The sequence below is a fragment of the Labrus mixtus genome, chromosome 3, assembly GCF_963584025.1.
Source record: "Labrus mixtus chromosome 3, fLabMix1.1, whole genome shotgun sequence".
NCBI lineage: Eukaryota > Metazoa > Chordata > Actinopteri > Labriformes > Labridae > Labrus > Labrus mixtus.
In genome coordinates, this window is record NC_083614.1 from 18,771,965 (window position 1) to 18,784,883 (window position 12,919).

At 40.6% G+C, this 12,919-nt stretch overlaps 1 protein-coding gene across 1 annotated transcript in view; it reads left to right on the forward strand.

Annotated features, from left to right (window-relative positions):
• The window catches only part of insrb (insulin receptor b), a 75,138-nt gene that overhangs the window by 21,572 nt on the left and 40,647 nt on the right, over positions 1-12,919 (forward strand). The window contains exon 2 of the mRNA XM_061033544.1: positions 4,155-4,703. Coding sequence (XP_060889527.1) covers positions 4,155-4,703 — 549 coding nt within the window. The remainder of the gene's footprint in view (positions 1-4,154; positions 4,704-12,919) is intronic.

Here is a 12,919-nt window from a genome sequence, read left to right on the forward strand (position 1 = left end):
AAAAAAAAAGAAGGTGTGGCCAAATGACCTGACCTGTGTGAATGAGTAGCTGTTGTTCCAAACTCAGATTTATCAGATGAGCTTAACAGCTCAAATGGATTTATTGTCTGAATTTATGAGTTGTTTTGGCTGCTGGCGAAGGTGGCAGAAGGCGGAAGTGTGCAAAGTTAAGTCGGCTTTGGCCACGTCCACAAGAAAGAGTACAACTCATTGGAATTGTTTTCTGATCAAAACAGAGATAATTAATCGTTTTATAAAAGGTTTTGATAGACATGGCCATGCAGGAAGAACGTTTGTTGTAACTCTGCTGCATATCTTTTCTTGATTTTGGATCAGTGGAAGTAATTTCCAAACATGGAACAAACGATAAACGAGAACTAACCCAATACCCACTTGTTGCTGTCTGACCTAATTGACAAAATAACAATTATGTGTCACAGCAACAAAAACAAGGTCCTTTTTTTATTTAGTTATTTGTAATTAACATATTGATTTTATAACTTTATTTCATTTTTAAACTGCAATTTTACATGTACAGAGAAAAGAACCGTTAAACAGCAGTGGGGACAAACATGTTTTCACTCAGTCTAGTGGCACTGACTCGAGGTTCTGGGATGGCTGCACTTGTCTGCTTTAATATAATCAATTTCTACTGTTTGATATCTCCTCTGGACAGTTCCATTTTTAAAGTTTGCTTTCTGCTATTAAAATATTTTGTTGTGTTTTATGTTCCTTACCGAGTAATTTCCTCGTCAGTTAAATTGAAATTTAGTTTTTGTTTAACTGACACTCTGTCAAAAAAGGCTAAATTGAGCAAAATTGATTTAAAATTGTCAGCAGGTAAACAATGTAATATGATTTGCTGGATGTGGCTAACGCAAACAGCGTTAACCACACTCTGCCTCCGGTCCTCCTTGCAGCTTAACATCCACACGTCTGTGCTAAATGTGACAACCTATTGCTCAGGTCGATATGCCAGTTTGACCTGAGAGACTACTTACAACTTTATCTCGATTTTCGATATCAAAATGCTGCCTGAATGCAATGCTCCTACGAGATGCTGCTACGCATTCACTATGCTTGTTTACTTCCGGTTGTGAAGAGCAGGGCAATTAACCCAAGCTAAAGCCAGTCTATGGCTACATCCCCAGCTAGTGGCTGCTTTGCAGTTTGAGCACAACATTTGACAGAAATTGTGGGCTGAAAGAATAATAATTAATTTAACTGACTAGTAATCCCGGTGCTGACTTGTGAGGGTGACTCTTTAGTCGACTTAACGTTCACATCCCTAGTTTCATCACTGTTTTTGTTAGGAGACCTACAGAGGCAGATAACATGATATTGAGAGTTATTTTAAATATTTAGAATATTACATAGTTTAAATGTTTTTAGTTAAAGGGGTCATATTATGCTTTTTCTGGTTTTATATGCTCTTTAGTGTGTTTTTCAAGTGTCCTGTGTATGTTTAGGCACATCTATGTGCAAAAATTCAAAGTCTGCGTAAATGCGGCTTCTCCTACGTCCTCCTGTTAGCTGTAGCATTAGCTGCACGTAGCGCTCGGTTCTAGCCCCCCTCGAATAAAATTTGCCAGTGTGACGTCTTGTCAGTGTGAGATCACTGATCTAAGCCTCGTTGTGGTAAGCCCAGCAGCTCATGTTGCACGCCCATTAACTTCTGTAGCACGTCCACGATATGCCGTAGCCTGAGGTAGCACAGTGCTAAGGTGCTAATGTTTTTGCTCCCTTCAGAGCCAAAGTGGCTGCATTCCCAATATGGTAAAAGGGGCGTGACATTTCCGAGAACCGTGCTGCGCGACTGACCAATTACGGCAGAGCCGACAGGCCGACCAATCAGATCAGACTTGGGGACTGTGAACGTGGGCACTTAAGAGCCTTAGAGAGAGAGTCAGAAGCGAGCCAGTGCATGGAGCGGGAGTACATGAAAACAGACACTTTTTTTGAACTTTAGCTATTGTGAACATACTTTAGTAGGTACATAGATTAAATATATGAACCCCAAAAAGGGCATAATATGACCTCTTTAAATGGAATGTTAAATGTCCTATTTGATTCTCTCACCCTTCTGACCTTATCATTCACTTTCTCTGAAAAGATGAATGCTAACTTACAAATTGACATGCTTACAATGAAGACATTGTAAATTCAATGGAAGTCTCTCTGATGTAGAGAAAAATAGACCACTAGTTGTTACTTTGCATTATAACTCCTGATCATTTGAAATATTCTTTTGACCTTTGCTCTAAAACTTGACATGCATGTTTTTCCAAATTGCTGTCGTAGTAAAGGACTCAGTATTATTTGTCAGTCTAGTGATCAAAGGCTTTATTGGCTCCCGTCCGTTTACAGAAGTCTCTTAAATGGCTCTATTGACGAGCTGCTGGTCGGAGTTTGTCCCTGGATTGTTGACATGTTTGTCTCACTAACCATTAACAGAATGGGAGGTTAATAGATAGCTTACACCTTGGAAATGAAGTGGGCCAAAAACAACTTAATGGAACTAAGTAAGCCCCAGTAAGGTTTTGGATTTTTTATTTATTTACTATTTAATTTAACATGTTATAGTGGACCATTCACTTAAAAAACAAACAAAACTTAAACTGTTGTTGATTCTAAAATGTGATGAATATACGGTAGTGATAGTGAGTATATAGTTTACTTCTTATTGGTGATACTTTGTACCAGGGCTGCAATATTCATTATACTCATAGATTTTATATTATACTTCTTTTGCATTAAAGTGCAATACCTAAATCTGAGAAAAGAGCTGTATTTCTGCAGAGGTGCCCCAACCTACAAATCTTGTTTTCCAGACCGTCTACAACATGTTTGTTTGGAGCCGACTTTAAAGAAATGGTATGCAACAGTTTGACAACAGATCATTCTTGGGCAGTATTCTCTTTCTGAGTCCTCTTAGTAACTCTGTAAACTAGCCTTTTTTATCCAATTAGTTTTGCCTCTGATATAGAGGATGCAGTTGTTTTCATTGCACCCCCCCCACCCCCCACCCCCCAGTGTAAGGTATCCTCTTCCTCTGATACTAATTTAGAATAGGGAGATGACATCAGAAATATTCATCAAGCACCAGCAGCAAACCTTCTCTCTACACGGCTCTCTTAGTAGCTGTCTCCTAATGAATTCTCCACTCCTCTATTGTGTGTGTAAACAAGTGTGTGTATGCATTTACCAGTGTGTGTGTGTGTGTGTGTGTGTGTTTGCCTGTGTGAAGCAGCAGCTAAAGAGTATGAATGAGCATGGATAAGCATTACCTTCCAGGCTTCATTTCTTTTAACCCTTTCATGTACATTATGCTTCAGTCAGAACAGACGGTGCCTTACAATAGTTTCCTCTGGAGAGACACTGTTTGAGTGGGTGACAAGAGAGAGACTGCGTGTGCGTGTGCGTGTGCGTGTGCTTGTTACAGGGAGTTGGATGGAGAGAAAGCTAGCAGCCAGTCAGTTTGCAGCAGGTTCTTTATTGAGGCTGTTTCTTAAATGGCTCTGCTCTACTTAGTGCTTTCTGGTAGTATCATGGCTTGAATGGGGGGAAAAAAGATCTGTCGAAGTTCATATCCTTTTTTAAGTATCCTTGCAAATAGAGGACAACTATTTTGCCTGTTGACTAAAGCTAAAGTCAAGCTAATTGCTAAAAAAGACAGGGTTCTCATTTTCTTACGTAAAAGCACCAAACATACCCAAATAAATAACAATAAAATATAATATATTCGTGGCCTTGAGGAAACTACAATGAAGATTTTCACTAAACCCTGACAGAATCCTCACTAAACAACTGATTGATTAATGGATCAAATAATAATTCAAACAATTAGTTATGAGCAAAAAAAAATGACTACCTTACAATGAGCAAACAGTTGAATTAAAGTGTCTAATATTAAGGGAAAGAATCTCAACCTTATTGCCTTCATAAGGCACAATTAGTACAATTCAAGCGTATCCCATTATCTAAACTAAACTAATGGTCACTTTCCTTCATTTACTCTAAACCAGAATGTCCAAACCAATCAGGTGTTTTACTGGTCAGCTCCCAGGTGTGGATTGATTTAATGAACTATTATGAAATAATGGAATAAACTCTCACTGAATTTCTAACACTTCTGTCCTTTTCTTTCCTTTCAGTCTGCCAGAGCAAAGACATACGAAACAATGTGACCAACCTCCAGTCGCTGGAGAACTGCACCATTATCGAGGGACACCTCAAGATCCTGCTCATGTTTAAGACCAAGACCGATGACTTCCGTGGTCTCAGTTACCCGAAACTCCGAATGGTGACGGACTACGTGCTGCTGTTCAGGGTCTACGGCCTAGATAACCTCAGTGATCTCTTCCCCAACCTGTCAGTAATCCGGGGAAACAACCTCTTCTTTAACTATGCTCTGGTGATTTACGAGATGCTGCAGCTTAAGGAGCTGGGCCTACACAGTCTCGTGAATATCACCCGGGGTGCTGTTAGGATCGAGAAAAACCCAGACCTTTGCTACCTTGCCACTCTGGACTGGTCCAAAGTCCTGGATTCAGTAGGAGACAACTATATCGTGGCCAATAAGAATGAGCGAGAGTGTGGAGATGTGTGTCCCGGTACGGCCCAAGGTCAGACCACCTGCCCGCAGAACACCATCAATGGACACTTCAGGGGGCGCTGCTGGTCACAGAACCACTGCCAGAGAAGTAAGTGTGGCTTTATCAGTGTTAGTGAGTATTTTAAAGTGGTTACATATTCTGCTGCTTTTCTTGAAGCAGGGTCTTGAGGCAGATGATGTCAAAAAATCTGAACACAGACTTTTTAAACATTTTATATTCATGTGACTTAAACACATGAATCCACACCTAAAACATGTGAATGTGCTTAAAAATCATAGAAATTGCTTATGTTTTAAAATTCCATTAATAAGAGTCTGTTCCTTTTATGTCTAACAGCAAATTCTGCACACTCGTAAAGTGCCAGTTTGGGGGGCGGCTGTGCCTAAGTGTGGAGTCTGTTGTCTCACAGCCAGGAGTTCGGGATTCAATCCCCAGCTCTGGCAGTCACTTGTTGAAGTGTTCTTGGGCAAGACTCTGAACCCTGAGTTGCTCCTGCTGCTATGCTTTTGGAGTGAGACTGTGTGTGAATAGAGTAGTACTGTTGGGCATTTTATGTAGCAGCCTCTCTGCCATCACTGTGTAAATGTGGTGAGGATGGATGAATGTGACATGTAGTGTAAAAAAAAACAAAAAACAACTTTGAGTAGTCAAAGGACTAAAAAGCACCATACAAGTTTAAGTCCATTTTCCATCCATCGTCATTTTGTCTTGAAATCATGTAGTTCCCACTGCTTACTAACTAAATCCATGTCATCACAACAAAACCAACAGCTGACTGAAATATATCTGAGCCCACAGTGCTAGATTCCAAAAAGAGAGCTGATGGCCCTCAGGTCTTTATACTAACCTTATATTCTTCAAAATATCTATGAATAGAGCAGTGGAAACATCTCCATGTTGACTGGCTGTTGCAAACATGCTTAGTAGGACCTTCCCTGACTCCAAAGTGCTCCTTTGAGACACATAATGAGAATATGTACCAGATTTTTCCCATCCCAAAAGTCTATTGAGACGACCATTGTTTTCATTCCAAATGGTTTATGTAATGATTTCTGTGATGCTGAGGGCTTCTCCTGATATCAGCTGCTAGGGGCCGTGGACTGATTAGCATTCATTGACTGGGGCATTGTGCTCAAATGATCTGTTATTATGGGTTCACGATCTGCTTGATGTGTGAAATGACCTATCAGCTTTGTTAAGACTGGGAACTGCAAATTAAAAGGTAGGCATGATTGGAAAAAAACAGTTTGTGAATTTACTTGTGAGAAATTCTACATTTTCTTTTGCCCTTTAAGTCAGAAAGTTCAGTGGGTTGTACTTGTTGCTGCAGTCAGCTGCCAGAGTGTTGGCCTGTCGGTCCGTCAGTCTTTCCTCTCTTACCATAAACACACATAATAGTTTCTATTGTAAGACACACTGAGAGAATGCTTATTATTTTTTTCAAGGCAATCATTGCTTCTGTTGTTTTTTTTCCCCCTTCTGTCCCTGTGTCCGACATAAAGGCCAGTGTTCAGAGCAGAACGACCTCAGCCTTGTTTATACTTTAACGTTCACTGTTGCAGCCTGCATATAATGTTGGCTCCTCCATTCTCTGCCAGGTCTCAGTCACTGTCAGGACATTTATACAGGAAATAGCACTCTTTGTGTCTCCATCTCTGCAAAGATGCACACAAACACACAATGAGTTCCTTAAAAAAAAACTTAAGTATATGCTCTATACCAAAGTTTGTATACTTTTGAAATGATAAAATAAATTGTGGAGAGCTCCAACAGTCTCTTAAAATGCAGGACAGAGTCACTTTAGAAACTCTACATGATGAACAGAGAATGCTTTATACTTTAACTGCAGCAACAAGAATATGTGGCGGTTATTTGAGCCTATAGTTGTTTTTTTTTTATTAGCATATTTGATAGGAAAAGACTTGTCCCTCTATCTATGCATGGAGCAGTATGTACTCGTCAAGTTGGTGCCAGTTTTTATATAAAAAAAAGTATTTGCTCCTACATTGAGCCATGTTTAAAGTCTTTTCGAGAAGTGTATTGAATCCAGTTCTTGGCCTTATTTCAGAGGCAGTTGCAAAGAGCATTCAAAAGAAAGAACAAGCCAACTGTTGAACAGAAGTGTTTGTTCCTCTGTACGACAAGCAACCTGTGTGTGTACGTGTGCCTTCATGTCTCCTCTGCTGCCTATAGGCCAGGGGAGCAGGTATGATGCTGCATCATGTGACCAGCTCCAGTTTAGTCAAGATCTGTGTGTCAAAATGGGAGCTGTTTCTAGAAACTGATGCAATCCGTGTCTTCCCCTTTAGCAGGGAGGGAGAGGCGAGGGAATGTGAGACTGTGTGTTGGCTACACATAGGGATGATAGGTGCACACTTAGTGTCAAAGTTGGCAAATGTTAGTGTGTTTGATGATTATGTACGCAAGTGTCTGTCCTCAGTGGAGGTAAAAGACATGTTTTTATGCTAAAGTAACCGAACACTCAGTTTGAAGCTGACGACTAATCACTACAGAATAATGTCCAAACATTATTCAAACATGAAAATGATTCTACCAGAAATTGTATATTTAAGGAATGCAAGAATAACCTAACCAGTTAGTGTTGCAATGGTTCTATATCATGCAGCTCTTAATTATGCATGTTTTAGCCCACAGGTCAGCACAGAGAGGATCAAAGGTCGTGAAATGTGAAACTCTGGTTCGAGAAAAGTGTTTTTTTTTCTCGATTGCTTGTCTGTGCAGCCACAAACAGTAAAACACGTGCTGGGTGGTGGTAGTGGTGTCATGACGCAGCTGTAAGATCTTTAATTAAGGCTTCTGTGAATGAAAACTCACAGTTTAACAAAATTAGATGCACACACGCGTGTGTGTGGATGGAAGGAAGGTGCAGGGCAGAGGAACATTAGATGGGGCATTAAAGTTTATGTGTGAGTGGAAACTGTTGGGTTGTTTTTGTTGTGCTTTTACAGGGTTCCAGTTGCCTTAGGTAAGAGCCCAGGGAGAGTCTGCATTCCTCTGATCTTACACATTCTCCTTACAAGCAGGAAAACCGTGTGTGTGTGTGTGTGTGTGTGTGTGTGTGTGTGTGTGTGTGTGTGTGTGTGTGTGTGTGTGTGTGTGTGTGTGTGTGTGTGTGTGTGTGTGTGTGTGTGTGTGTGTGTGTGTGTGTGTGTGTGTGTGTGTGTGTGTGTGTGTGTGTGTGTGTGTGTGTGTGTGTGTGTGTGTGTGTGTGTGTGTGTGTGTGTGTGTGTGTGTGTGTGTGTACCAAGACATGTCATGTTTCACTGTGCAGGGCCCTTAATAGTAACTTGTAAGTAAGTTGGCAATCTAAACAAGCCAGCCAGTATATGAGATGTGACATTTATTACTCAGTGCCTTTTTCTCAGGTTTATGTGTGTTTTTGTTTCTGAGGCACATACTGTATTTTGTGTGCATGTTCTTTATGTGTATTTACAATTTTGTGCAGGTTAGTCCAGTAGCATGTTTTGTCAAGTGCACTTAGGCTACAATTTTCTCACTTTTTACAAGCTGTCACCCGTCACTGTGGCCTTTTCGCCTGATTGATTGTTGTTGATTGCTCGCTATTCTTCTGGACTGCAGTAGTGCAGTAGTGCAACAGCGCATTTCAAGGGTGGTAGTGCTGCCGGTGTTGTTGTGGAGAGCAGTGATTCACAGTTCATGACACAAGTGATGCACTGGTTAATGAGTCAAATCTTCCTCAAATCTGAATGGCAGACAATCCTTTAATCATCAGATGGTGGTGGGCTCTTAATTGAATGTGTGTATTTGGTTTTGATACAAGTAAAGAAGTCCAACACATATCGGAATTATAAACTTATAACAAAAATTATATTCATAGTACAAGATTATTTACTATAAAAAAAATAATAGAGAACAAAAAACACACTTTTTTTACAGAGAAGTTGAAGCTTTATTTATAGATGACACACAGACAGACATACACAAATGGAGCTTGCTTGTTGGAATTTGAGCACACAAGTATGACGCAAATAAGAGGTAAAGAGAGTGGAAAGTACAGATCAAGCAGAAGTAAGAGTAATATTCACAGATGAGAAAACGAGGGAATAAGGAGCATACAGTGGATCTCCTGTTTAGATAAGGCTCTATCTGTTACTGAGGCCTGGCACACGGTGTTCAGCGGCACAGACACCATCACTGTGCTTTCACAACTCATACGAAAACACACACACACAATCAAAGAGGAAAAAAAACTCTTTTTAGGTCAAAGTTCATTTTGCCTCTGCCTACATGCTTTGTTGTTTGCTGTATTTGTTTTCAGACAAACACACACTGGAGTCACAGCTCCAGCTCCCCGGTGACAAAAGCCACTGTGCGTCATTTGACATGGCTCTGTGACCCTCCTACAGGCCAGAGCTCAACACAGGTCAGACACTGTCTGACTTTAAAAACAGGATTCTCGACTGGTTGGAGAGATCACCGAAAAAGTTGAGCAGTAGAAGGAGAGGGTGAGGAGATGTATCTATAGAATAGATAGAAGTTTGGGCCTCATATGGTGACAGAGTAAGGAGTTGAATTACACAGGTGGAAGGTTACATCCCTCAGAGCTAATAGTCGATTTCTTCCAGTGTTTTCTACTTTTTAAATTAAAAACTCAGGGAAAATATCCGTTTCTCCATACAATGTATTTCATTTAGAATAGCAGTCTAGTCTTCCTTCATTGGTGGGGTAGCCTGCAGCCATTTTCATGTTATGGCTTTGTTGCTTAAAACCAAAAATATATAGAAATGAACCCAAGTACCCTTTTACAATCTCTTGCCAATATGGATGGATTAATGCAGTGTTTCACAACTTTTTTTTTTATTCGGAGCCCCCCCCCCCCCTACTTGTATGTAAAAAAAAAAAAGAAAAAGCATGCAACCTCAAGGACCCAATCGAAAGAAAAAAATGACACGTGCCCAACAGAAATTAACATTTATCTTAAAGGTTTTCATTGATAAAATCCAAACAGAATACGTCTACACACACTTGTTCTTACCAAAAGACAGTTGCATAACTTATCCATCATAAGTATATTATCATGGTTTTAGTTGGTATGTGCAAACTCCCTGGCCAAAAATATGAAAACATAAATATCTAACACAAAGTTACTGATTAGTCCTAGACAGGTATTCATGTTAAAATTTTCATTCATGACATTTCCGTTGTGATTTATGATATATCCATGAGTATTTTATTCCTCATCCTATCAATTGACCGCGGACAGTTGGGGTGGAGAAGATGAAGGCCAGATGAGGAGGCAAGCAAGGGAAGAGAAGGGGTTGGGCAAAGCAAAAATAAACAGAGCAAAACAAACATGACTGGGTGTTTCAAGTGTTGCTCACAGGTATACACACGCATGGACTCACACTCAAAAAACCACACGCACACACAGACAAACACATACACTTCAACCAGCCAAGCCAGAGGAGGCTAAAGAGAGAAATAAAATAAAAGTATTAAGGATGGTAGAGCTCAATAGAGCGTGCTGTTGGCCTGAACCCACAACCAAACAAAAACACTTCGCTGTCCCGAGATTCCCCGCTCAGGTTGCTACCAGACTCACTTCTCACTCAAACTCGTCCTCTATCTTTCGGTGCGGACTGAACGCAGCGCGCACAGACAATGTGGAAATTGCAGGTCACACTCTGTGATGTGCTGGTGGTAGAAGGTGATTTTCAGGTTATAGTAGAGTGTAAATAAACACTATAAACTACAAATGTGGCACGTGCGTTTTGTGAGAACGATCATAGGAGCTACTGTGCACACTCTGATGCTTCGTTAAATCCAACTTGTGTAGCCGACAACCTTGGCACATATGAGTCACTGCTCTCTCTCTCTCCATCTGGACGGTGAAGGCTTGATATTTTTCCTGCATGCCTACCACATGCCAATCACCTGTAGGCACAACACACATACACTCGCAAGCACCCAGAGATTCTCTTTCCCCTCTGGTGGGAAACAGTTGCAATGGGCATACCATAAGGGCGCACAGAGAACACATTCATTAAATACCTTAAGGGCATATTTGCAATATTTGTCTCAAAGCGTCCGAAAATCATCTGAAAATTACACTAAATAATTGAGTTGAACTTTGACGTGGATCTGTCTTTTTTCGAGCGGCTGCCTGGGAGCGTGTTTTAAGGTTTAGTTAACAACTTGTTCACTTTGAGAAGAAAACAAAACACTCAGCATGCACTGTACTTATTGAATAATGTAGTTCATCCACACTAGGGACATGAAGTGTGGAGTGTAGGTTAGTATACGCCTACGGCCATTTTTGGTTCACCGACGTGTGAAGTTTAAGGGCGCTTTGTTCAGCCAAAATAATTGATTAGCTGTTCCTCAACATGCTAAAATCACAGTTTCACATTAAGATAGTAAGATTTTATATTGATATGATATTTTAAATAATCCAGAATCAGGATTTTGCAGCTGGTATCTAGAAATATGTACTCTATGTATGTTCAATCACAGTTAAACATTAAAATTATCTTAATGTGATAGTATTAGAAATAAATAGTAGTTAACTCCAAATTTACAAGTTAATAAAGAGTGAAATAAATTGACATTTTTCCTTCCCCTAGTTCATTCAAATTGAAAAAAGAAGAGTACCAACACTTGAATGATAGTTAATGACTCGGTCCCATTTCCTTCTGTGATCCCTTTTTTGTCTGATTAAAGCGATATGATCCTGCAGCGATGCACTCATACACAGAAGAGAGAGCTGCTAACATTTGTACTCACCTCTCTTTTGGTTGTTGCTAAAGACACCGCAAGCTCCTCTCAAATTCTGTAAGTTTGCGATAGTTAAAGCTTTTCCGTTGCAGCTTCCGTATCTTACACACAAACAAACACACACTCACTCATTGGTGTTAGAGTTACATGGTGTTAGGATGAATATCCTGCGAGGGAGAAGGAGTGAGAAAAAAAGACTACAACTTAGGAGAGGGGAAGAGAAGATGGAAGGAACGATTGAAACGGACAGATGGAGAGGGAGAGAGTTAATAATCGTTCACTTGTGTTTTCCTGCCTGGCAGCTTGCATCCTTGTTCACAAATCCAAATTAACTTTGATAAGCTGGCTTTAGTTTTTTATCTGTGTGTGTGTGTGTGTGTGTGTGTGTGTGTGTGTGTGTGTGTGTGTGTGTGTGTGTGTGTGTGTGTGTGTGTGTGTGTGTGTGTGTGTGTGTGTGTGTGTGTGTGTGTGTGTGTGTGTGTGTGTGTGTGTGTGTGTGTGTGTGATTTCCTCTACCAGCTCTGTTCCTACACTGAGAGCAGTATGAGCAGGCAGTGCTAGCCGGGCGCCCCGGGGGATCTGGAAAACTCTCTCTCTCTCTCTCTCTCTCTCCCAACTCATCAATGAATGGGCACTCCCACATCCTGCTCTATACACACACACTCACAAACACACAAATACAGTGCACATATGAAAGTGTAACAGTACACACAATCAGATACAGAAATGCACAACAGATACACACTTACGCAGAGAGCCAAGTGGAACACAGCCGTTCACACAAGGCTAAGTAGAGCCTGCTGACACTGCTGATCACTATTCCAGCAGGCTATTGGCTGATGGAGATGTGAGTAGCCTTTATTGTGGAGAGGATGGGGGCTATCTGAGGATAACAGACATGCTGGAACAAGATGTTTGGCTACTGTTGCCGTTTGTTTTTCTAAAGGTGCAGAGGAGGAGAAAGTCTTTCCTGAACACTTAACATTCTTCGTTCCATTATTTTAAGAATTTACATTTCAATCGTGTCAGCTAATATACACCCATATGTACCCTTCAAAATTAGGTTATAATTAAATTACAACCGTGCATAAGGTTTTTTTTCTTGTTCTGAAAATCCATGTATGTGCTGTGGAGGAAAGTGCGTTGGCAGACAAGTGGTTGTTAGAGCCTGAGCTGTGTGAATGGACTTCCTCATTACTTCCTGTCTTTGTCCAGAGCACTTCCTACTGCTGAGCTATATAACCGGGCCCTGGGGAAAGCTGGCGGCAAGTGAAGAACGTGGATGTGTGGGATATTATTTTTTATGTGAGAGAAAAGTAAAGGGAAGAATTTAGATAAATGGATCGCAGCATTAAGGATATACAAGCCTCCCAACACAGATGCCACACTGTGACACGGCTGCAAATGTTTATTACATTATGAATTCATTTAATCATCGTTTTGAAAAACTCAAGGGGTTGTGATCCAATTTTTGAAAACCGATCAACAGTAACACCACGTCTTGTTTTGTGACGATTGCTGACATTTCAACTGAAAAACACAAGCGC